The 23174-nt window shown below is 29.3% G+C and overlaps 3 protein-coding genes and 1 long non-coding RNA gene across 4 annotated transcripts; 3 read left to right on the forward strand and 1 right to left on the reverse strand.

The window, feature by feature from the left end:
- Positions 1-7: 7 nt before the first annotated feature.
- LOC138347314 (protein FAR1-RELATED SEQUENCE 5-like) lies at positions 8-841 on the forward strand. Its single transcript, XM_069295358.1, has one exon. The coding sequence runs from the start codon at positions 8-10 to the stop codon at positions 839-841; it is 834 nt and encodes a 277-aa protein (XP_069151459.1).
- A 5523-nt stretch (positions 842-6364) lies between these two features.
- LOC101246290 (uncharacterized) lies at positions 6365-7385 on the reverse strand. Its single transcript, XR_011213721.1, has 2 exons — positions 6706-7385; positions 6365-6603 (listed from the first exon to the last, which is right to left on the reverse strand). It is a non-coding gene; the product is annotated as an uncharacterized lncRNA (long non-coding RNA).
- Positions 7386-15278: 7893 nt separating this feature from the next.
- LOC101267277 (E3 ubiquitin-protein ligase RSL1-like) lies at positions 15279-18527 on the forward strand. Its single transcript, XM_004230914.5, has 2 exons — positions 15279-16150; positions 18169-18527. The coding sequence occupies exons 1-2, from the start codon at positions 15534-15536 to the stop codon at positions 18341-18343; spliced, it is 792 nt and encodes a 263-aa protein (XP_004230962.1). The 5' UTR covers positions 15279-15533; the 3' UTR covers positions 18344-18527.
- A 2120-nt stretch (positions 18528-20647) lies between these two features.
- On the forward strand, positions 20648-22964 carry LOC101258107 (cysteine protease RD19A). Its single transcript, XM_004230880.5, has 4 exons — positions 20648-21297; positions 21380-21499; positions 22187-22433; positions 22555-22964. The coding sequence occupies exons 1-4, from the start codon at positions 20830-20832 to the stop codon at positions 22827-22829; spliced, it is 1110 nt and encodes a 369-aa protein (XP_004230928.1). The 5' UTR covers positions 20648-20829; the 3' UTR covers positions 22830-22964.
- The last annotated feature ends 210 nt before the right edge of the window (positions 22965-23174 follow it).

The following is a 23174-nucleotide window of genomic DNA, read 5'->3' on the forward strand; positions in this document are numbered from 1 at the left end:
GATATATATGTCAAAGAAAGAAGAAGAAAAGTGGGTTATAGCTAGGCTTGTCTTGAATCATAATCATGAACTTGCTTCTCTTAATAGTCAGAAATTCTTGCGATCAAAAAGAAAAAAATCAGAGGCTCAAAAAAATCTTATTGATCTCTTAAATAATTCTGGTATTCGTCCAAGTAAAATCGCATCAGTGTTAACTACTCAGGCGGGAGGCATAGAGAATCTCAATATAACTGGACGAGATATTCAGAATTATTTGAGCACTAAAAGGCAAAATTGTCTTGAGAAAGGAGATGCACAATTGATGTTGAAATACTTTCAAAAGCGACAATCTGATAGCCCAGGATTCTTTTATGCAATACAAATGGATGTGGAGGGTCATTTAGCTAATTGTTTTTGGGTAGATGCTAGGTCTAGGATAGCTTACAAGAATTTTGGAGATGTTGTCCTATTTGATCCTACATACTTGACAAATAAATATAAGATGCCTTTTGTTCCATTTACCGGAGTTAATAACCATCACCAATCCATTTTATTTGGATGTTCTCTTCTTTGGGATGAAACGGAAGAAACTTTTCAGTGGTTACTTCATACTTGGCAAGAGGCAATGTTTGGTATTTCCCCTCGTACAATAATCACAGATCAAGATGCTGCAATAACAAATGCAGTTGCAAAGGTGTTCCCGAATAGTGCACACCATTTTTGTATGTGGCACATTGAGAAGAAGATTCCTGAATATCTAAGTCATGTTTTTCATGCATTTGATGATTTTAAAAATAAGTTTAGTAAGTGTTTACATTGTACAACAACTCCTGAGGAATTTGAAATTGCTTGTACAATTTAGAAGAGCATATTTGGTTGCGTAAGATATACACCATTCGCGAGAAATGGATTCCAGCATATGTGCGAACTACTTTTTGTGCTGGAATGTCAACAACTCAAAGAAGTGAAAGTATGAATAAATACTTTAAAGATTATCTTAACTCTAGTACGCCAATGAGTGTATTTGTGACGCAATATGATAAAGTTGTTGACGCTAGGTATGACAAAGTAAGGGAGAAGGATTATAAGACAAAGCATTCAAAGGCTATCTTGAAAACATTATATCCAATGGAGGATGAAGCAGCCAAAATATATACCAGAAAAATATTTCAAAAATTTCAAGAAGAGTTAATTCAATCTCAAAAATTTATTTCAGAAAAAATTGAGGTTCAGGATGGGATACATATTTATAAAGTGCATTTGTTTCAGAGAGAAACACCGACATATATTGTTAGGTTGAATCTTGAATTAAAGAATGCTACTTGTTCTTGTCATAAGTTTGAGTTCATGGGAATTTTGTGTAGACATGTGCTTATGATATTTATAAAGAAACAGATTCACTCGCTTCCACCATGTTATTTATTGGATCGATGGACAAGGTATGCAACTACAGAAAAAGCTAATGACATTTCAAGTGCAGGATCGCTTGCGTATAATCTGAAGTCTTCTACTATATGGTTTAATAACATTATGACACATTCTCTTGGGCTCTCTGAACGAGCTACTCGTTCAGAAAAGCATTATAAATTTACATATCAGAAATTGTTGCAACTAAGTAAAGAACTTGATGAACTTCCATATGAGGATAATGATAATGTTTGTGATGATCAAGTTAACGGGTCAAATAATGATTTGAACTCAAGTGAACAAAGAGAAAAATTTAGTTTGCTTGACCCTCCATGCGTGGCTACTAAAGGACGTCCTCGTTCTTTGAGAATGAAAAGTGGTTTAGAAAGTTCTCAGAAGGTTAAAAGAAGCTCTTCGCTGAAATCAAAAAGAGAAACCAAAATCAGAAAAAAAGGCAAAGGAGTAAGGTAATTTTATAGTTTGATCTTTAATTTAATGTGAATTCATTGAATAAATCACATATTTCAATTATTTGCTTAATTTTCAGTTCACACATTAATGTTGAAAAGGAATTCAATAGCAGGGAAACAATCATTAATGCAGATCCTACAATGGTAAGGTTTTATTTTGATAAATTATGTGAATTTTGACTAAAACTTATTCTTATGTATCATTCTCTTTTTAGCTAACAAATTTTTCTTTTATTTAATCATTTTTAAAGGAATTCTCAGCATATTCAGAACCTTTTGAAGGGCAAAGTGGTCGTGCTGATTCATATCCAACCTCATTTATGGTGGGTTTATGTTACTGCGCTTGTATGTATTTTATTTATAGCATATATGCATTTGTAAACAATTACTGTTTCAGGATTTGATGAGAGCAACTTCGTATCCATATCAAAGAGGTTTCTAATCTACAAGGTGACTTGAAGTTTGTGGAATTTAAAACTATAAAGGATGTCTAGAGAGACAATTATTCAAAATTCATTTTGTTCTGTTTTCTTTCTTTGGCAGAATATAAATCCAGGGATATTTTTTGTTCAAGACTTTTTTTTCTTTTAAGTTTACATACAATAACTCAGAGTTTTAGCTTTAGTTTTTTTTGTTGATTGTGTTTTTATTCATAGTGAATTAGTTACTCTTTTATGCCTTCATATATGTTAGCAAGGATACTCCACTCTCTGATACATAGCAGCAGCAATAACAACGTATAGCAACAAAAAATTTTCACCGAAAGAATAAAATTTGTAACCAAGCATGCAATTGTGATTAAATCATGGGCCGTATTTAATAGTGTTTGATTTTGTTTGCTTACTCTTATAAGTTTGAATATGTTGATTTTGTTGCACTTTATGTTTCTGGAATAGTTTCATATTAATATTTTGCTAGCATTGCTTCAATGGCAACAAGTATCGGTTCTTATAAAAAAAAAAATATGTTGGCAATGATTTTCTTTGAAGGATTGAAGTGCTTTCCAATAAGAAAACACAAGAAATTATGTATTTTTTATTTTTGGTAAGACAAATAAGAATCCTAATTAAATTTGTACAATTAATTTATAATTCAAGTTACCATATAACACTCTGTTATTATTTTTATTTTAATATTAATAATATTAAAATATATTAATTAAAAAAATTAAATATTTCCAAAAATAATATGCCCGTGTAATTTTTTATCCACCGTCGGTGGATAGTAGTTAAACTCATATTTATACATGTATAACAAGGTTTTGATAAAAATATAGAATCTAATCAAAAAGTTAAATGGAATATACTAGTTAGTATACTAAGTACTTCACTCTTTTAATTTATTTATTTTGTTCGCAAAAAAAGTGTTTTTGATCTCATATTTACTATGTTTTCTAATTCTATATTATACTTGACAGTTTAAGATTATAAGATATTCTTTTGGTTTTGTATAAGTTGATTATGTTACTAGAAATATTTGTTCTATATTAGTGGTCTATCCTATCAAATCAAGAAGATATTAATTAATTTTTTCTATATTTATTATTGTAATTAATTCTTTTTAGAGTGTCTTCTTATTTATGATTTGAAAATTTGAATTTAAAAAAGAAACTGATCAATTAATATGAAACACAAGAGGACGTCTTTAATTTAAGGAAAAATTAAATATCTACACATCTTTAATTATCATATTTTTTATTATTCTCTGTCATTCCAAATATACAAAAAACACTTCTTGTTTTCCAAAAACCCACTATTCGAGATACATAACTCCCAAATACATGTCTCCCCTCTTCCTATTTTCACTCCATTAATCTCTTCCTATTTTCACACTCTCAATCTTTACTTCATCACATTTTGAAATTTCAAATTTGTTCTCTCTTTAGTCAATCAATTTCAACATTCTCAAAAGGTAATTTTTTTTCTTTTCCAACATATAGTTGATCCTTTTTTGTTCTCTTATTTTTTATCATTATTATTCATCTACAAAGTTCCGATACATATAGATAATGCTCCTTCTTTATGATCTTAAAATTAATTGTGTATAAAATGCTCCAGAAAGAAGAAAAAAGTTAAGTTGTTGGTGTTTTCGATAAGGATTTTGGGTTGTTTATTGTACATTTTTTTTCTAATACAACAAAGGAGGGGGGGGGGGGGGGGAGTAAAATGTGTTTCTAAGCACGCTTCTCTACCCAAGGGTCTGAATTTTAATGTACCTAGTCGATTTTGATTCATAAATTTAAGTATAGTGTCTTTGTTTCAATTTTATGATACACTACAATTTTATTATATAAAATATATCGTATTCAAATATTAGTTTTGATACATCACTCCAATTTATTAAAATACAGATATACATTATTATTACAAATTTTGTTACTTTTTATCAAGAGACATACACATATACATTGTCAATTATTATTTTTTATACATAAACACTAATAGTTTTAACAATATCAGGTTGTATCATATTCAAAGTTATGTATATGATATGTATATCAATTATTTTGTTATGTGTATATCATAATTAAGTATCACATATTTTTATGTATCTGCAACACTGTTTTATAACTAAATCAGTGTGTATCCTATACATAATTATTTTTTTTGTACATGATACGTAATTATGTCAAAATGTCGAATTGATTATGAATTAGATGTTATTATGTATCTGCAATTTTTCGAATAACATTTTAAGACATAGTTGCACCACTTGTTTAATGCATGTATATCAAATTCAACAAAATTCAAACTTTATTATATGTAGCAAATATGTATCAACTAACCACAATATCGTGTAGCAATCACACAAAAAAATTATATTTGAAAATAATTGCATGTATAATATATCTTTTATAAACTACAATATTTTTCAACTAGAATAAGATACATAAATAATAATGTACCACACACAATTTTATGAACATAATACGTAAATAGATAAAAAGCTAATACATATACATCCAACCAGTTAACCTATCAATTTTGTGTTATTTTACCTATTCCTGTTTCTTTTGCTCTGAAGAAGTAACGAGGGTTTGAATTTCATTTAGTATACGATTATATTGTCAATGTCGATGGAGGAGGAACACGTCATAGAGGTGGCTGCAGCGGATCGAAAGGAGAGGTTGAGAGCTCTCAAAAAAACTCGAATCTTCAAAGCACAGACGATTTTTTTGACAATGGTGAATCAAAATTGAAAGGATATTCGATAATCTGAGAGAAGAATTTTCAATTTTCAATTTTTTTGATAAATTTAAATCAAAATTGAAAGAATCTTCGATGAACTGGAGAAAATTTGATCTCAAAATTTTCGATAGTTTTAAATCAAAATTTGAAAGAATCTTCGATGAATTGAGAGATTTCCAAAAAAATTATTTGTCAAACAACTATTCTTTCACTTTTGTATTGTTCATAACTGACCTCCTAGACTTCTGAATGTCTCTACAAAATACAGATATTATCATGTTTCAACTACTGTTTTCAAATTTATTTACTTTTGAATTTGTTAAGATTTGAAAGGACAAACTTTGAATATTGAATTGTTTTGAAATTGTTATAATTTGGGAGAGATTGATATCCAACTAGATTTTTATGTATCCAGATGACACTAACTTTAAGAGAATTTTAAAAATAAAATGTAATTCGATCGTTACAATATAAAATTTCTAAATTTCTTATATAATTTAAGGCCACTGTAAGACTCTAGCACGGTATTGGCCCCCCAAAAAAGTGATATACCACCCAATCATGATCTGGATTGGGCTAGTCTTATGGGCCAAAATTATTTTGCCGATGACAGAATAAATAGTTATTATTAATTATGGAACCATTAATTCTTATGCAGATATAATTCATGTATTATATATAATATTAATTAGTATTATGTTTGATAGAATTTTTAATCTATTTATAATTAATTCAGGTATTGATCAAATTTAGGTATTAGTAATATACAAAAAATAATATTATGGAATAAATCTATGTAAGGACAAAAATCTCTCTTAAATTATTTTAGATTGTTACTAAATAAATTCAATACAAATTAATGCCGTCTTTTTAATTTTAAAAATAGATTGTTAATCTTTTTTAAATTGAGAAATAGACATTGTGTGAGTGATGTTTTCTAAGATGACAATTATTTAGCTTTAAATAATTTCAGTGAAAAAATAGCAAACATAACAATAGAATTGTTCTTCTATAATATTGTTCGATAATCATTCAACTTGACTGAATTAATTTAAGGACATAATTGAAAGATTCTCTTTTATAAAGTTTTAATGTTAACACAAGATGAGGTGGAAAACAATAAAACAAACAATTGATAAAAATAAATTTTACATTACTAATTCAAACACCATTAATCGAACCATAAAAGTAAAATATTGGGGGTGAGAGAATGATAAAACTAAAAGAATTATGTTAATATTATTCATGAATAATATATAAATGACTTGTATCAATTTTCAAAATTTAAAAGTAAATCAAATCAAACCATACCACATCAAATAATTTGAATTGCAATTCGATTTAATTTTTAAAACATAAACATGAATAATCCTAATCATGTTTTGTACAAGCGAAATACTTCTATATAAATAAATAAAAAAAGACAAGCAGCAAGATGGATTAAAACAAATAAACAGATACGGCTAAACATAGATAAATTCGAAGGAAAATAACAAGCACACCAGCCATGGGAACGATCGAGTAGCATTCCGCACTTGTAACAGAAATTGGCTTGACACCTACATAAAAACACAATCAGATTAAACTATAAACACATCCATTACGTATTAATTATTTTATTTTAATTGATTTGTTATAAACAACGAGCGCAATAAATTAACCTGCACGTGATATAACGGCAACCTTCACTAAGTTGAACAAAAGAGCGGCACTTAGGACACCTCTGCCATTTTTCACGCTCAGCAAGCATACCAAAAGTGAAGTCGTTTTCATCCCTCAATGCCCCACTCTCCTCACATTGAAATCCAGCATGCCATGGAAGCTTGCACCGGAAGCAAAATAATCTCTTGCAATTTGGGCACTTTGACAACGTCGCAACGCCACCACATTCATCCAAAATCAAAGCAGAACAGTTCTGATAAGGGCAGTAACACCGCGTCAATCCTAAAACAGAGTACTCACACAACTTTTCAGACCATTTATCAAATAGATCCGAATCCATAAGATTCCGGCAACCGATTGGGTCCAAAAAATGGTTACAATTCGGAAACGGACACGGAATTTCGACTACATTGTCAACAAGCTTGACGGAAATGTAAGTTGTTATACAGTCGATGCAGAACGGATGAACGCAGAGATTTTGGTTCTTAAATTTTGTACTAGGTAACAACATAGGCTCCATACAAATTTTGCAGCAGAATGGTTGAGATTCATCTGCCAATTCATGCTCTTGAAATTTTTTTATTGCGTTTCCCATGATTATTGTTGACTAAGATATTAGTTAGCAAAATTCATCATATGTATAAAAGCAGTACATAATAGAAGTAGATTAGGACTCAAAGAAACCAAATTCTATTTTGAAATCTAATTAGACGTGAACATTAAATAAACTCAATTTGTAAATGGTTTTGAAGTAGAATTCAACTAGAAAACTTAATTACGTATTTTAAAAAGTTACTTATATTTGTCATTGTCATAACCTTCTGGGGGAAAATGTAAAAGAAACTACTGTACTTATTATTCTCTTTGTGTTTGAAAAGTTAATTTATTTTTTTCATATTTAGGAGAGCATATATATAATTATAGGTAGAGTATAGCAAAAATTTACCCAATCGTATTAATTTGTATTACATTACATTATTTCCATTTCCCATAACAATTCAACCACCCCCATAAAGCAAATCCTTCACATATATGATTGATATTTTATTTTCCTTATATTATTTACGGAAAAGGATTAAAATTGCTACTAAGTTATGCGAAATAGACCACTTATATCTTCTATTACATTTTGAATCAAAATACTCTCGCCGTTATCATAGGAGACCATAAATATCCTCAAGAGTTAAAACCCCAATTTTTAGTGATGTGTCATGTAACATGGGACTAATCCCTCCACTTAAGCGTTGCTAACTAAGATTTTAAAAGAACTTAATCTTTAGTGGCGACAAAGTTGCCACAAAATCTCAAAATTTGTCATTAAAGGTTATGACTGATTTTTAGTGACGACTAAGGCTCCAATAACCATTCGCTAGTAAAATCTATATTTTCACAAAAAAAATTGACAATTAATTTTATTGCGACCTAATTTTCTAAAATAAATAACTTGAAATATCAATATTATAAACACTCAATATTATTACGAGAGTCATGAAAATTACTTCTCAATTTACATCTCCTACTATATAAGGCATCATTGTACATTTTATACATTTAGATATAACATAAAAATAAAACATACAGTGTCTTTAAATCCTACTTAATCGTTATCATTTTTGTTTTGTTTTTTTAAAAAAATGAAGAAAAAAACACAAAATTAAAATTTAATGTTAAAAAATTTCAGTGACGATTTTTTGGGTGTTAACTCTTGAGGGTGTATGTAGTCTTTTAGGATAACAATAGAGGCATTTTTTATCCCAAAATATGACGAAAGATATAAATGGTCTATTTCACATAATTCAGAGTCACTTTTGACCCTTTTCCATAAATAATACAAGGAAAATTTTCTTTTACTATTATTTTTTAAAAAATATTTTTATTCTTTTAATTTTAATATATTTTAATTAAAAAAATCAATTTATTTTAAAATAAAAAAATACTATAGACTTTTTTAAATTTAAAGTCATTTAGCATTACTCTCTAAAACTGATATTTGAAAATCAAAACTATTTTTATTTTTTGTTAATAAAAGTGAGAAAGACTAAATTTAATATTAAACATGCTTTCCAGACTTCAAATCTAACAAAAAGAAAACAACGGGCAAAGGCCAAATGCCCCTTAAACTCTAGGGGTCTTCTTTTCGTGTTCCATAAGTTTATTGTATATGACAAATTTAAATTAATCTGAATAATTAAATAATGAAAAGTAGTTTATTTTTATTTATTATATTTGGACTTTAACACATTTATTAAGATTTATATTTGTCTTATTTGGACTTTAACATGTTTATCAAGAAAATAATAATTAAGGTGATTATTTTACTATACTTTCTATTGATTAATATTCTCTCTATTTCATGCTAATTGAAATCTTTTAGAAGTGTATTGTTTAAAAGAATTGAATTTTTTAAAATTTAAGAATAATATTTATAATTTTTTTATTTTTGTTCTTTTCTTTTGTGAATTTTTATGTTTTCTAATAGATAAATCAAACTATTTGCAAAGTTATATATATGATTCAGAAAGGACAATATTGAAAAACATGATTCAAATTATGTCCTTATATTTTTCTTAATAAATATGAATTGTTTCACAAATTCAGTTGATATGGAGTAAAAATACTCTCTCTAGTATATAAATTGAATATTTGAGGCCTTTATTAAAATAAATGACAGAAATTTCACTTTTGAGTTCTCTTATTATCATTATACCCTATTTGTTTTATAAATTTTCAAAATCTTTCATTTTCACCTATTATATAAATATAATATTTGAGGCTTTTTCCCTTTATTAAAATAAATGACAGAAATTTCATTTTTGTATTATCTTATTACCATTATCCCCTACTTGTTTTATAAATTTCCAAAATTCTCATTTTCACGCATCGGATTAATTATCTCGCGCATCAAATTAGTGTATCATATATAAAATGTACATCAGATTAGTGTATCATGCATAAAATATAATGTACCTTACTTAACGATTAATGTATCTTGCGAATCAGTTTAACGTATCAGCGCTTATTATTGTATCAATTTGAGATATTTTTATAATTATAAACTTTTTAGGAAAAAATGATAATTTTACCTTAAAAATATTTGATGTCTTTTCTTTGCCCTTAAAATAATTGTATTCTTCAAAGTTCAAATGGATATTTAATTTTTTTTTTCATATTTGTACTTTCCTTTACATTACTCTCAAATATGTTCAGTATTTCACAAAGAATAAAGTGGAAAGTATTACTTAAATTATGTTTGAATTTTTTTTCTTAATAAGTGTATATTACATTACAAATTCAATTAATTTTCTTAATAAATGCGCATAGAGAATTATAATTATTGCTAAAAATAAATATAATAAAAATGTTTATAATATCTTAGTAACATTATTGATAACTATTTATGGAATAGTAAATAATACTTCCTCTGTTTAAAAATAAAATGAATCATTTTATTTTTAGTCTGTTTCAAAAATAATGATTTCTTATTTTTTTTGAAATACTTTTAACTTTTCATATGGTATGTTTAAAATCATAAAATTAAATAATATTTTGATAAAATTTTAATTAAGAAGTAAAAATTTAAAAGTTCCTTTCTGAGTAATAAATAGAAGTGAATAGAGGGATTAAGAATAACTTATAAATAAACAAAAGAAATTGTTAACCTTTTATGATATTCCGATTCCAATAAAGCTCAGCTGATTTTGAAAAAGATGGATAACTGCAAAAGTCATACGTGAAAGAAAATTTTGGGGAAAATAGTACTCCTACAAATTACAATCATATTATAAGAAGAAAACCTAAAACGATCATTCCTTTGATCATAGAAAAAGTAGTTTAAAAAAAAAAAACTCAAACACTTCACTACAATTATAAAATTGGCCCAAAATCAGTCAGAACAAAAATCTCCAGTTACCAAATCGCAAGTCAATAATACGGTTGAAGGTAATTAACTGAGAATCACAAGCACACAAGCCATGGGATTTATCGAATAGCATTCCGCAATCGTAACAAAAATTGGCTTGACACCTACATAAAAACACAATTAGATTAAATTATAAACACAAAAATAATTAAATATTAAAAGTCTATATACTAACCTGCAAGTGATATGACGGCAACCTTCACTAAGTTGAACAAAAGAGCGACACTTAGGACACCTCTGCCATTTTTCACCCTCAGCAAGTTTACTAAAAGCGACATCGTTTTTATCCCTCAATGCCCCACTCTGCTCACATTGAAATCCAGCATGCCATGGAAGCTTGCACTGGAAGCAAAATAATTTCTTGCAACTTGGGCACTTTGATCGCGTCGCAAAGCCACCGCATTCATCCAAAATTAAAGCAGAGCAGTTTCGATTAGGGCAATAACACCACGTCAACCCTAAAACAGAATACTCACACAACTTTTCAGACCATTTATCAAACAGATCGGAATCCAAAATATTCCGGCAACTAATTGGGTCCAAAAATTGGTTACAATTCGAAAATGGACAAGGAATTTCGACAACATTGTCAACAAGCTTGACGGAGATGTATGTTATTATACAGTCGATGCAAAACGGATGAACGCAAAGATTTTGATTCTTAAATTTTTTACTAGATAACAACATAGGCTCCATACAAATTTTACAGCAGAATGGTTGAGATTCATCTGCCAATTCGAGATCTAGAATTTTTTTTAATGTGTTTCCCATGATTATTATTGAAGAATAATTACTATACTTTAATGAACTAAGCGAAATTCATATTTATATAAGCAGTATGAAATAGAATTAGATTAGGACTCAAAGAAACCTATTTCAGCTTTGAAATTAAATAAACTATATTTGTAAACGGTTTAGAAGTAGAACTCAACTAGAAAACTTAAATTGCGTATTTTAAAAGTTGCTTAGGCTAATTTAAGGTTGGACAACGGAACGGGATGTATTGGTATAGTTTTGATTCGGTTGTCTACGGAATGGGGTGGGACATTTTGAATCGGGACATGAAATGGAACGAAATCGAGATTTGACCGGTATCGGTTTATACCGATTCCGATTAATTAATATTTATTAATTTATATTATATATTTATAAATTATAATTTATGTTTTATATTACAAAATAAATATTACTCAAGTAACCCAACTATCTATTAGTATTATTAATATTATATTCGAGACTTGGTTGAAGCAGAACCCTTCCTAGAAGGTGGTTGCGTAACTATGTATTCTATTAATAGTTGTAAATTGAAATTGTAATTTGTAATACAAATTTAAATAAATTAAATTGATATTTTTTTAATGGCAATTATTTTATCCTTATTTTTATTTAATTTTTTAAAATTACAAATTTAATTTATTTAGATTAGAAATTATAATTATAACCTATAAATTATAACATAATAATAAATAATAAGTAATAACTTCCAAACTTAATAAGTAAATTTTTTTTAAAAAATATTTTTAAAATAAACTTATTACGTTATAAATTTAAAAACTATTAATTTAAACTTAGAAAAAGAAATATTCATATTTTTGTAATTTAAAAAGATCATTGTTTGAAAAACTTGATGTGTCATTCTATTTATTCCATTCCGGTCCGTTCCGACTCCATCTCAATATATAGTGAGACAGGATGGAATCGAATATCTGTCTTAATAATTTCGATTAACGAACTTATCAACTCGTTCCACTCCAATTCAATATGATCACATTTTAATCCGTTGCCCAATCTTAGATAATTATATTTGTCATTTGTCATATCCTTCTGAAAAAAATGTAAATAATTAACTTCTCTGTTATGAAAAGTTAAAATTTTGTTTTTTTCCATATATAGGAGAGCACTATATATATTATTATTGTTAGAGTATAGCAAATATTCACTCAATCGTATTAATTTGAATTACATTATTTTCCGTAACAATTCAATCACCACATAAATCAAATCCTTCACATACTTTCTCTATTTCTATTTAGTTGTTCACTTTAGAAAATACACATATATTAAGATAACAATAATTAACATAGTGAAGTTACAATTTTATTTTTATTAAATATAGTTTCAAAGAGAATGTATTAAAACTTAGAAATTTTTAAAAAGTTTAAGTGAGGATATAATAGAAAAAAAAATGTCCGCATATAGTAAAATATTTTTGTCCAAAAAAAAGAAACATGCGGTTTTCTTTCATATCCAAGAGCCCTTTCTACATTTGCTTGCAATGCTATGCCTATCAAAGTTGGCGACCCTTTATTAGTTAAAATGGACAAATAAAATAAAAACATTTAAAAGAGAAAATATGGACAGAAAAAGTATATGATTAGTATTTTATTTTCTAAAAACAAGACAGTTCTATTTACACCAACTATTTTTTTAGGACTCTTACTAATTTTTTTTTTTAGGACTGTTATATGACATCCAAAAATCACTGACAGATTTCATTTTCTAAGAAACTCACTGTAGTTTTTTTATTTTCCAAAATAAAATACTAATATTTTTATTGTTTTTGTATAATAAATATGATAAATGACAATTTGTTTATTACAAAGCAGCCCAAAATGTTCAATCAACTTTTTAGACAAACTTCATGCTTTTAATTTGGTATCAATAAATTAGTGATAAATGTAACAAGTGTCCTATTTTAATCATAATTTAATATCAGCTTTAAGGGTGAAAATGTTATATTTCACTTTCATACGCTATATATACCTTCCTTTTTTAGTACGGTAATTGCCGTGTACTTTACTAATAATACTAAAAAAAAGAGTAGAGAGGAACGATCGCAGAAGTTTCCTAAATATATGAACCTATTTTTTCTTACTAATTCAATGAAGCAAAAAGATTTTGCACCTTACGAAATCTTCTTTTTTTTTCTCATATGAGTACGTGAAAAGAGGAATGGTCACAGAAGTTTCCTCCTCTCGTCCGCGGATATTTGGAAGGTATATTAAAAATAGATATTTAAAATTAATTATTAATTTAAATAATTAAAAAAAATAATATGAATTAATTATCAATTTAAATAATCAAGAAATACTAAGTATTTTTTTTTCAATTCTGTCCTTGATAATTTCTTTTATTTTGTTCAATTGAAAAGTTATATGAACTTTTGATATTCTTGCTATAGTAGGGTTATATTTGTCGAATTTCACTTTTTATTAAATTTTTCTTAAAGAGAGTACATGATCTTATCCTGACAAACAATAGTGGACTGATGAAATATCATTATATCTATAATTACTGAAAATAATATGAAATTGATATATGAAAATCAAATGTATTTTTATTTTTTTTATTTATTTAATGTGAGAATACTTTTTAGTGTTTATTTTATAAAAAAATTAATTGAAATATGTTTTGAGGAGTTTAACTCCCAAGAAAAAAAAGAAGAGAAAACCATGGTCAAAATCACAAATGCCCCTTTAAATTCTGGGGTCTTCTTTTTGTGTCCTGTAAGTTTATTGTATATGACAAATTTAATTAACCCAAGTAATAAAATCATGAAAAGTTGTACTTTTTAAGTTCATTTTTATTTGTCTTATTTGGACTTAACATGTTTGTTAAAAAAAAAGAAGAAGAAGATATTTTATCATTTTATTCACTTTTTATTGATTGATATTCCCTGTATTTTATACTAATTGAATTTTTAGAGTTTTTTTAATTGTACAAAATAATTAAATTGTTTAAAGTTTAAGATAAATGTTTAATTATTTTTTTTGTTCAGTAATAATTGTTCATCATTAATTTGACGTATTCCTTAAGAAATTATAAATAGAATATTGATTTAATATATTACTCTTTCAATATATATAATGTCTTGAAAAATGTAATCAAAAAAATGATTATAATTAATAATAAAGATAAATTATGAATTAACTGTAAAATTATTAATGGATTTCATAAAGTGGACCCATATTACTGGTCATCTATTTTTAGTATAAAAGACAAATAATATTGAATGGAAGGAATATTTTTTTTTCATATTTTCCCTTTCTTTTTATGAAGTTTAATATTTTCTAGAAAATAAATCACACTTTTAAAAGATTATATTTATAATTTTACTAGGAACAATATTGAATACTGCGATATAAAGTATGTCCTTTAATGTTTCTCTCGATAAGTTTGCATGTTCACAAATTCACTTAATATGAAATACTGAAAAGATACTCTCTATTCCATATTTTAATTGAATATTTTGAGTTTTTTTCATTGTTCAAAGATTAATGGTCGTTTGAATTTTTCTTTTCTTTAAAATTTGATATTATTTTAGGAAAAATTAGATTACTTGTAGAGTTATATTTATGATTTCACAAAAAATAATAGTAAAAAATATAATTTAAATTGCACCCTTAAATGTTTTTCCTAACAAGTACAAGTTGCCTCATAAATTCAGTCAATTTTCTTATTACGTGCGTCTTGACTCACAAATTTAGTTAATATAGGATAGAGAAACCATTATTTCTTTTAAAAAAATGATTTGAATAATAAATAATTAATACTAAAAATAAAATATAATATTTTTTTTAAGAAATATATTAGTAACAGTGAACTATTTTTGGAATATATAATAAATATAAATGAATAAAGGGAAAAACTTACAAATAAACAAAAAAATAGTTTAACCTGTTCTGATATTCCAATTCCAAGAAAGTTCAGCTGATTATTGAAAAAGAAGGATAAACTGCAAAAGTCATACGTGAAAGAAAATTTTGGGGAAAATATTACTCCTACAATTTACAATCTTAGTATAAGAAGAAGACCTAAAACGACCCTCCATTTTCCCACACAAAAAGTACTTGTAAAAAAAAAATTAAAAAAACTCAAAACACTTCACTCAGAATTTTGACACTGATCATGGGGAACACACAGAAAAAATTGGCCCAAAATCAGTCAGAACAAGAATCGCCAGTGGCAGAATCACCAGATGAATCATTCACTTGCGAAATTTGTATCGAGCCTATATCATTACCTAACAAAAAATTCAAGAATCAGAATCTTTGTGTTCATCCGTTTTGTATGGACTGTATGGCTAAATACATCGCCGTCAAGCTTGAGGACAACGTCGGCAACATTCCGTGTCCGTCTCTGAGTTGTGAGAATTTTTTGGACCCAATTTCTTGCCGGAATCTTGTTGGCCCTCAGCTGTTTGTGAGATGGTCCGACGTGTTGTGTGAATCTTCTGTTTTAGGGTTAGCGCATTGTTACTGTCCGGATCGGAGATGTTCGTCTTTGATTTTGGATGAGTGTGGTGGGAAAGCGAAGCGATCAAAGTGCCCCAATTGTAAGAAGCATTTTTGCTTTCAGTGTAAGCTTCCATGGCATTCTGGATTTCAGTGTGAAGAGAGTCGAGAATTGAGGGATAGAAACGATGTCGTTTTTGGCGTGGTTGCCGAGGCTAATAAGTGGAAAAGGTGTCCACAGTGTCGTCACTTTGTTGAACTTATTGAAGGTTGCAAAATTGTGAAATGCAGGTTAGTCATATTTGTTTTTTTCCTCTCTTCTTTTTTATTTGTGAATTGTGAACAAGTCATTCTAATTTTTGAAGAAAAAAAAAACTCACATTTTTACAACTTCTGAGGTTTACTTGAGTTGAGTTTCTACAGTGAGCAATTTTTCTAACTGCGTACACACCACACTGCCCAGACCCACTAGTCCGATTACACGGCTATGTTGTTGTTGTGGTGGTGGTGGTGATTATACCGGAGTCTGCACCTTTTTGTGCGTTTGTACATTGTTTTAGTGTTAATTGCAAAATTTTGCTAACCCTATAGTAGTTATTTTTTTCAATAAGAATTAGGAGAAACATGTACCAGAGCAAATAGGGTAGAGGTCATGGATTTAATAATATCTTACTACATTGATCCTGAAAAGAAATCAGGTCCCCACATATGGATGTAATCTTGAAGAACTAATTAAATAAATAAAGGTGCACTCTTTACCAAGGTAACTATGCAAATATTTAGTATTGAATTGGAATTGGTCCCCCCCTCCACAAGCTAGGGGTAAGGCTGTGGTCTCTCCACTCCCCGCTATACAGGAGTCTGATGTTGAATTGGAATTGATCCGAATAGAGAGTAAGTTTGGGATTGAATCACAAGTAATTGATTGATAAGGTTTTAACACTTGGGGAAGGAAACACAGGATTTAGAGGACTTGCATTTAGCTATGATAACCAAAAGAGGAAGAAAAAATGAATGTTAAATTGGTTCCTCCCTGCATACATGGGTTCCCTGGAATTTGAGCACCAAAAAGGTGTTGTTTGGCTGCAGAATACTTAGCTATCAATATGTTAATAGTCTTTTTAGAGACTTTTAATGTGTATCTAGTTGGTCAATTTTTTAAGACTTGTATCTCTTTGTTGTGGCATTCCAGTATCTACTTAATTGGATTTTTAAGAACAAGCACTTGCATATTTCTGCATTTTCACAAACAGGGATAAATTGCTAACCTGCTTCTGATTTATCGAGTTTCAAAATAAAGGGATGAAAAGGCCTATAAAACCTTAGGCCAATGAATGTTAGGCTACAGGTATGAAGGGAACAGGGAGTTGATGGAAGCATTATGTAGTTCTCTGAGCAGATTTATACATCTCTAATATGAGCTGAAGAATTATCTTATACATGATATGAAGTAATATGAGCGGAAAATATACCTAATATATCTCCAATGCCACTTAATTGAGATTAATATGCCAATCATTCCCAGTTTCCACTATTTTGAGGTTACAATTGCTATATTTTTCTCTGTTGACATTGATAGGTGTTGATCCTATCAGTCGTTATAGAGAGGACGGGTTGGGAATGAGGAAAATATAACATTTGAATCCCCTAAAGTAGATCATGTATCAACTATGTTTAATCTGCCAAATTTTGTCTTCTTTAACGTTCCAATTGATATTTATTTGTATTAGCCAGATCTTTTCCTCACATAGTTTTCAAGTATCCGGCTCTAATTGAATGTGTTGTTCCTCACAAATGAAATGCTTACCCTTTTATTCATTGTGGCTACTTTTTAGTGTTTACTTTTCTTCAAGGATTTCACTGGGTTTGTTATTGTTTCGGGAAAGAAACAAAAGAGAAATAACAGCTATGAATAATAAGAGGGGATTTTACTTGAGATAATCAAGCTTGTCCTCTGTATAGTCAATTTTGGATCTCATCTTCTTGTACATTAACTTATAAAATAAAAAAGTGCCTGTGAAGCCAAATTAATGTTCTGGGAGGAAAGAAGTTGCTTAGTTAGATGTACATATTAAAATATACCAGGTTTATGACATAAGATTTCAGCATATGTGAGAATTAAGTGGCTTATATTGATCGTCTCTTAATTGCTGACAGCTCTTCTCATAATTCTGCAATTTTCATCTATGCAATTCTTACATTCTTCTGGTTTTGTTCAGTTCTCTGAGGCTTAAACAATAAGAAGTAGAGAAAGGGTTCAACTTTCAAGTTTAATACTTTAACCTGGTTCTCTTTTCATCTGGATGTAGGTGTGGTGCCAGTTTCTGCTACAACTGCGGAAAAAGAGTTCATCGACACTGGTGTAGTTGTGATTCTGCTTCCGTGCGCTGCATAAGGATCATCCATGGGATTACCATTATTTTTATTCTCCTGTCTATCTTTTTCATCTTCAGGAATTTGAATAGTATAACGCCGAAAAAGTAGAGCCGTGTATAGACATATACTCCTATGAGGTTCAGTAACATATATTAGAAATCTTTTTTGCTTCAGTGTGTGCACTTGAGGCAGAAAAGATAGCATAGACAAGAAAACAGAAACCTTAACAAAGTTTGTACAGATGGAATCTAAAATATCAAGTTCTGTTAGATTTTTGACTTGCTGTTTCAAATTGTCTCAAACACATTTTTATGTGAATTTTCAAGCTTCTCTTCTGTTGTTCTTCATTAGTAGGTATGATTAGCATCCTTACTATCTCTTGGCTCCTGTATATTTAAAATGGATATCCACTTTTTTTCGTGTTCAATTTGGAAAATCAATAGATTTACTATTAAATCCTACTTTTCATTTCCCATTATTTAGATGATTGAGATCTTATTCTTTCATTTATAATTTCTTAAAGAATGTGTCCAGTTGAACATGAATAACTAAACAAGGAATTTGTCAAGTCAAACATGAATAGCTAAATGTTCTGAGGGATTATTTGTTTCTGAACAAGTACCTAGTTTCCACAAAAATTATATTGTTATTCTCCGTATTATCTTATGTTAAAATAACGATGTGAAATGACATTTATGTATTTGCCAAACAAGTAAATAACGATTATTGATTTATCGGTTTTTAATCATTATCCGTCATTGAAAACCACTTAGAAACAAGGTGACAAACCAAATAAATCATGCATATGAGTTCAAGTTACATCTTGCTCAAAAGCAACATTTTATATTTTGTAGAATAACCAAGTGTTTGAGACAATCAGAAATAAAAGTAGGACACCAAAATCTAAGTCAAAAACTTTAAATACAAAATGGTATAAATATAGGATTATTTAATTTTCTATCGGGTTATCGTTTTACACGTTAAGAAAAAATATCAAATCGTTAAAAATCAATAACCTCATAACAAAAGAAATCTAGATCGTAATGAAAACCACTAAACCAATAACCCGTTACTGATAAATCAATAACTTTTTTTTTAATTCAAATTATTAGTTTCGATTTGATTTTAAACGGCCCTAAAACATCCTATGATTATTACTCATTATACGGTAACCATTCTACCACAATTCTTGTTAGTTAGCTTTCTCGATGTTGAATAGTATGATATCAAGCCAATGAAATTTGAGACTAGGCATCAACACATTTAACTCCATCATATCAGCTATCTTTTTTTATTTGGCAACACCTAAGAAAGTTTTATTCAATTATTTACAAATTTTGCTCGAAAACAAGTAATATAGGATCGAAATGAAAAACCATTACAACCAGAAAAACGCAATCAAAAGAATAATAACACACAATCAAACATTATTTCCTCTAAAAAGATTCATTTGGCTAAAAATCATGGAATTACTCAAGTTCATGGGTGGGTAACTATTAAATAATAAAACAATAGTTTGAAGGCATAATACAGCTCTTAACTAATATTTATAATATCCTTTAATTTTAGATGTACATGAATAAATCCTTATAATTATATGAGATTGAACACGTATACATTACTTGTTTGATATAATTTATTACTTCTTCTATCTCAATTTATATAGGTTTTTTTTCCGAGAGTTACATAATTTAAATTTGACAAAAAATTTATGTATGAAATCTTCAATTTTTGTGAAATGAAATATATATATATATATAAATTATATAAAAATAAAAATATTATAATATAAATTTGTTTGAATCTCGAAATCCAAAAAAGTGACATGACGAAAACAAAGAGAATAGTATGAAGCAATACGCTATGTTGTTGTTTCCTATGATTTTATTTATTATACATTCTATTGTTTTAGTTACCAAATGCGTACAAGTTACAGCAATTGAAATCCTCTTTAATTACCATTCGGTTTCAATAATTCAAGTTGAGTAAACTTCTTGTAGCTTATTGGCCAACTAAGAGATTATAAAATTTCTTGTTTTTTGTTTTGTTATTCAACTTGTTTAGTTTACAATACACACGTATTTAAGTTTAATTATTTTGAATTTATAAAGCTTTTTTCGAGAATAACTAATCTCTATTAATTTTAGCCTAAAATAATCACCACGATTGATGATTGAGGATTGAGTACAAAACAAAGATTCTACTAATTAATACTTTTTAATAATAATAATAATAAAAAAAATGAATATAAATTATTCATGGTTCTTTGGTAAATATTTTATGTTTTGCTTTTTGGAAGACCTTTGTTTGTTAAAAGGCAACAACTTTAACGATAAAATTAAGGATAATTTCTTTCTTTCGGTTATTTATTTCTTTATATATTTCAGAGAACGACTTCAAAACTGAAAAACTAACCAAACCCACGCCGAGAAGCAACTACCATTCCTTCAGCCAATCATTATCCGACACGTGGCATTCAGTAATTGGATATCTTTCACCTCAACTCTAAGCAACCTTCTCCTTTTAGGAGACTGATGGATATATATAGCAGATGAAACTGAGAGAAGACAGAAAACAAATCTTCTCAGTCAACAATGGCTCATCGTTTCTCTCTCGTTTTCGTATTATCTATCCTCCTAACGACGTCGTTCTTGTTGGCTGTCAACGGCGAGATTAAAGGCGGGGACGATGATATTTTAATCCGTCAAGTCGTCGGCGATGAGGACCATCACATGCTAAACGCCGAACATCACTTTACGCTTTTTAAGAAGAGATTCGGGAAAACGTACGCCTCCGATGAGGAGCATCATTATAGATTTTCGGTTTTTAAAGCTAACTTGCGCCGTGCAATGAGACACCAGAAGCTCGATCCATCTGCTGTTCACGGCGTGACTCAGTTTTCCGATATGACGCCGGATGAATTCAGCCAGAAATTTCTCGGCGTTAACCGCCGGCTTCGGTTTCCTTCTGACGCCAATAAAGCTCCGATTCTTCCTACTGAGGATCTTCCTTCAGATTTCGATTGGAGAGAGCACGGTGCTGTCACGCCAGTGAAGAATCAGGTATGTTTGTTTCTCTGTGAGATTGATACGTGCAGCATTAAGATAATTAAGTAATTGTTATTTTTTATGATTGAAAAACTAGGGTTCATGCGGCTCATGCTGGTCATTTAGTACCACTGGTGCATTAGAAGGTGCCAACTTTCTTGCTACAGGGAAGCTTGTTAGCCTCAGCGAGCAGCAACTTGTGGACTGTGATCACGAGGTTTGACGCTTTTCCCTCTCATCCTATTCTATATATTGTGTATATGGAATCCTGATCTTAAACACGTTAAGCTTTAAAATTAAAAGCATTTGCCAATTTAAAAGTAGTGCTCATTCGATTGGAATTTACTATTGGCGTCATCAATATTTTTGGGTCATGTAACTGATCATGGATCAGTTACAGGGAAGTGTTTGCTCTGTTTCCGTCACTTTTAAGTACGGAAAAAACTTAGTTATGATATTTATAAAAGGCGGAAGGTAGCTTGGTGTTTATATGTAAAAAATGTTAGGGAAACTAAGAGGATTCATATAATTTACCTATGTAGTTCCCATATAGTTAAGAATTGACTTTTGCCTTTCTTGGTGTTATACCATATCAATCTGTTACTTAAACGTGTCTTTCTTCTTCAAGTACCGTGTTTTTCTGCGGTTTTCTTTAATCAGATTTTCCTCTCTTCACTTTAAGGGAAAGGGAATTGGACTGTTTGTATGTTTTGGCTTGAATTTGTTGCTGTTTTCATTTTCAGTATGCCAATTGCTAATCAGAATTGGGATTGTAGACAGTATAATAAGACTTCTAACTTGCACTACTTACTACACAGGCCAAACGAAAAAATTGTACTTCGAAATTTTAATGTCCTCTTATCTCCCTGAAGTATGTATCCTATACTAATTTAACTACCTACAGTGTGATCCAGAAGAAAAAGATTCTTGCGACTCAGGCTGCAGTGGTGGGCTAATGAATAGTGCCTTTGAATACACTCTCAAAGCTGGTGGACTAATGCGAGAAGAAGATTACCCATACACTGGTACCGATAAGGCAACCTGCAAATTTGACAACACCAAGGTTGCAGCTAAAGTTGCTAACTTTAGTGTTGTCTCCCTAGACGAAGAACAAATTGCTGCTAATCTTGTCAAGAATGGCCCTCTCGCTGGTAAATGTCCTCTGCCATTAACTTAAAAAACTGCCTTCATGGGATCTTTAGTTAATTAATGCTTTCCATTGATGTAAAACTAATTCTGAAAAGTGTTGCTGTTGCTTGGCTTGGCTTGCAGTGGCTATCAATGCAGTGTTCATGCAGACATATGTCGGTGGAGTCTCCTGCCCATATATATGCTCTAAGCAGTTGGATCATGGTGTCTTATTAGTTGGTTATGGTACTGGCTTCTCTCCCATTCGAATGAAAGAGAAACCGTACTGGATCATCAAGAACTCATGGGGAGAGAAATGGGGAGAAAGTGGATACTACAAAATCTGCAGAGGCCGCAATGTTTGTGGAGTGGATTCAATGGTTTCAACAGTTGCAGCTGTTAGTACCAGCTCATGGTAAAATTTTAAGTCTATTTTTACCAACTACACTCTATGTAAATTAAGTGTAGCTTAAAGGACCATATTTCATTATTTCCAATTGCTAAGACTCTTTTTCATTATATTATTTCCAATTCAACAATTCTTGAAAGTAAAACACATTTCTCCGCTTCTATCTATTAGTTTGGTGTTTCTTCACTCTACATACATTCCTTTATAATTTAATTCATCTCCATATATGGTTGATTGCCCCTCCCCGTATCCAAGCGCACACAAAATCTTTTCAGGAGACTTCAATTATAGTTGACGTCAATGTAAAGGGAGGGAGGTAACTTCCAAGTTGAGCTGTTAATCTTGCAAATTGAAG

Source organism: Solanum lycopersicum, chromosome 1 (genome assembly GCF_036512215.1).
Source record: "Solanum lycopersicum chromosome 1, SLM_r2.1".
Lineage (NCBI taxonomy): Eukaryota > Viridiplantae > Streptophyta > Magnoliopsida > Solanales > Solanaceae > Solanum > Solanum lycopersicum.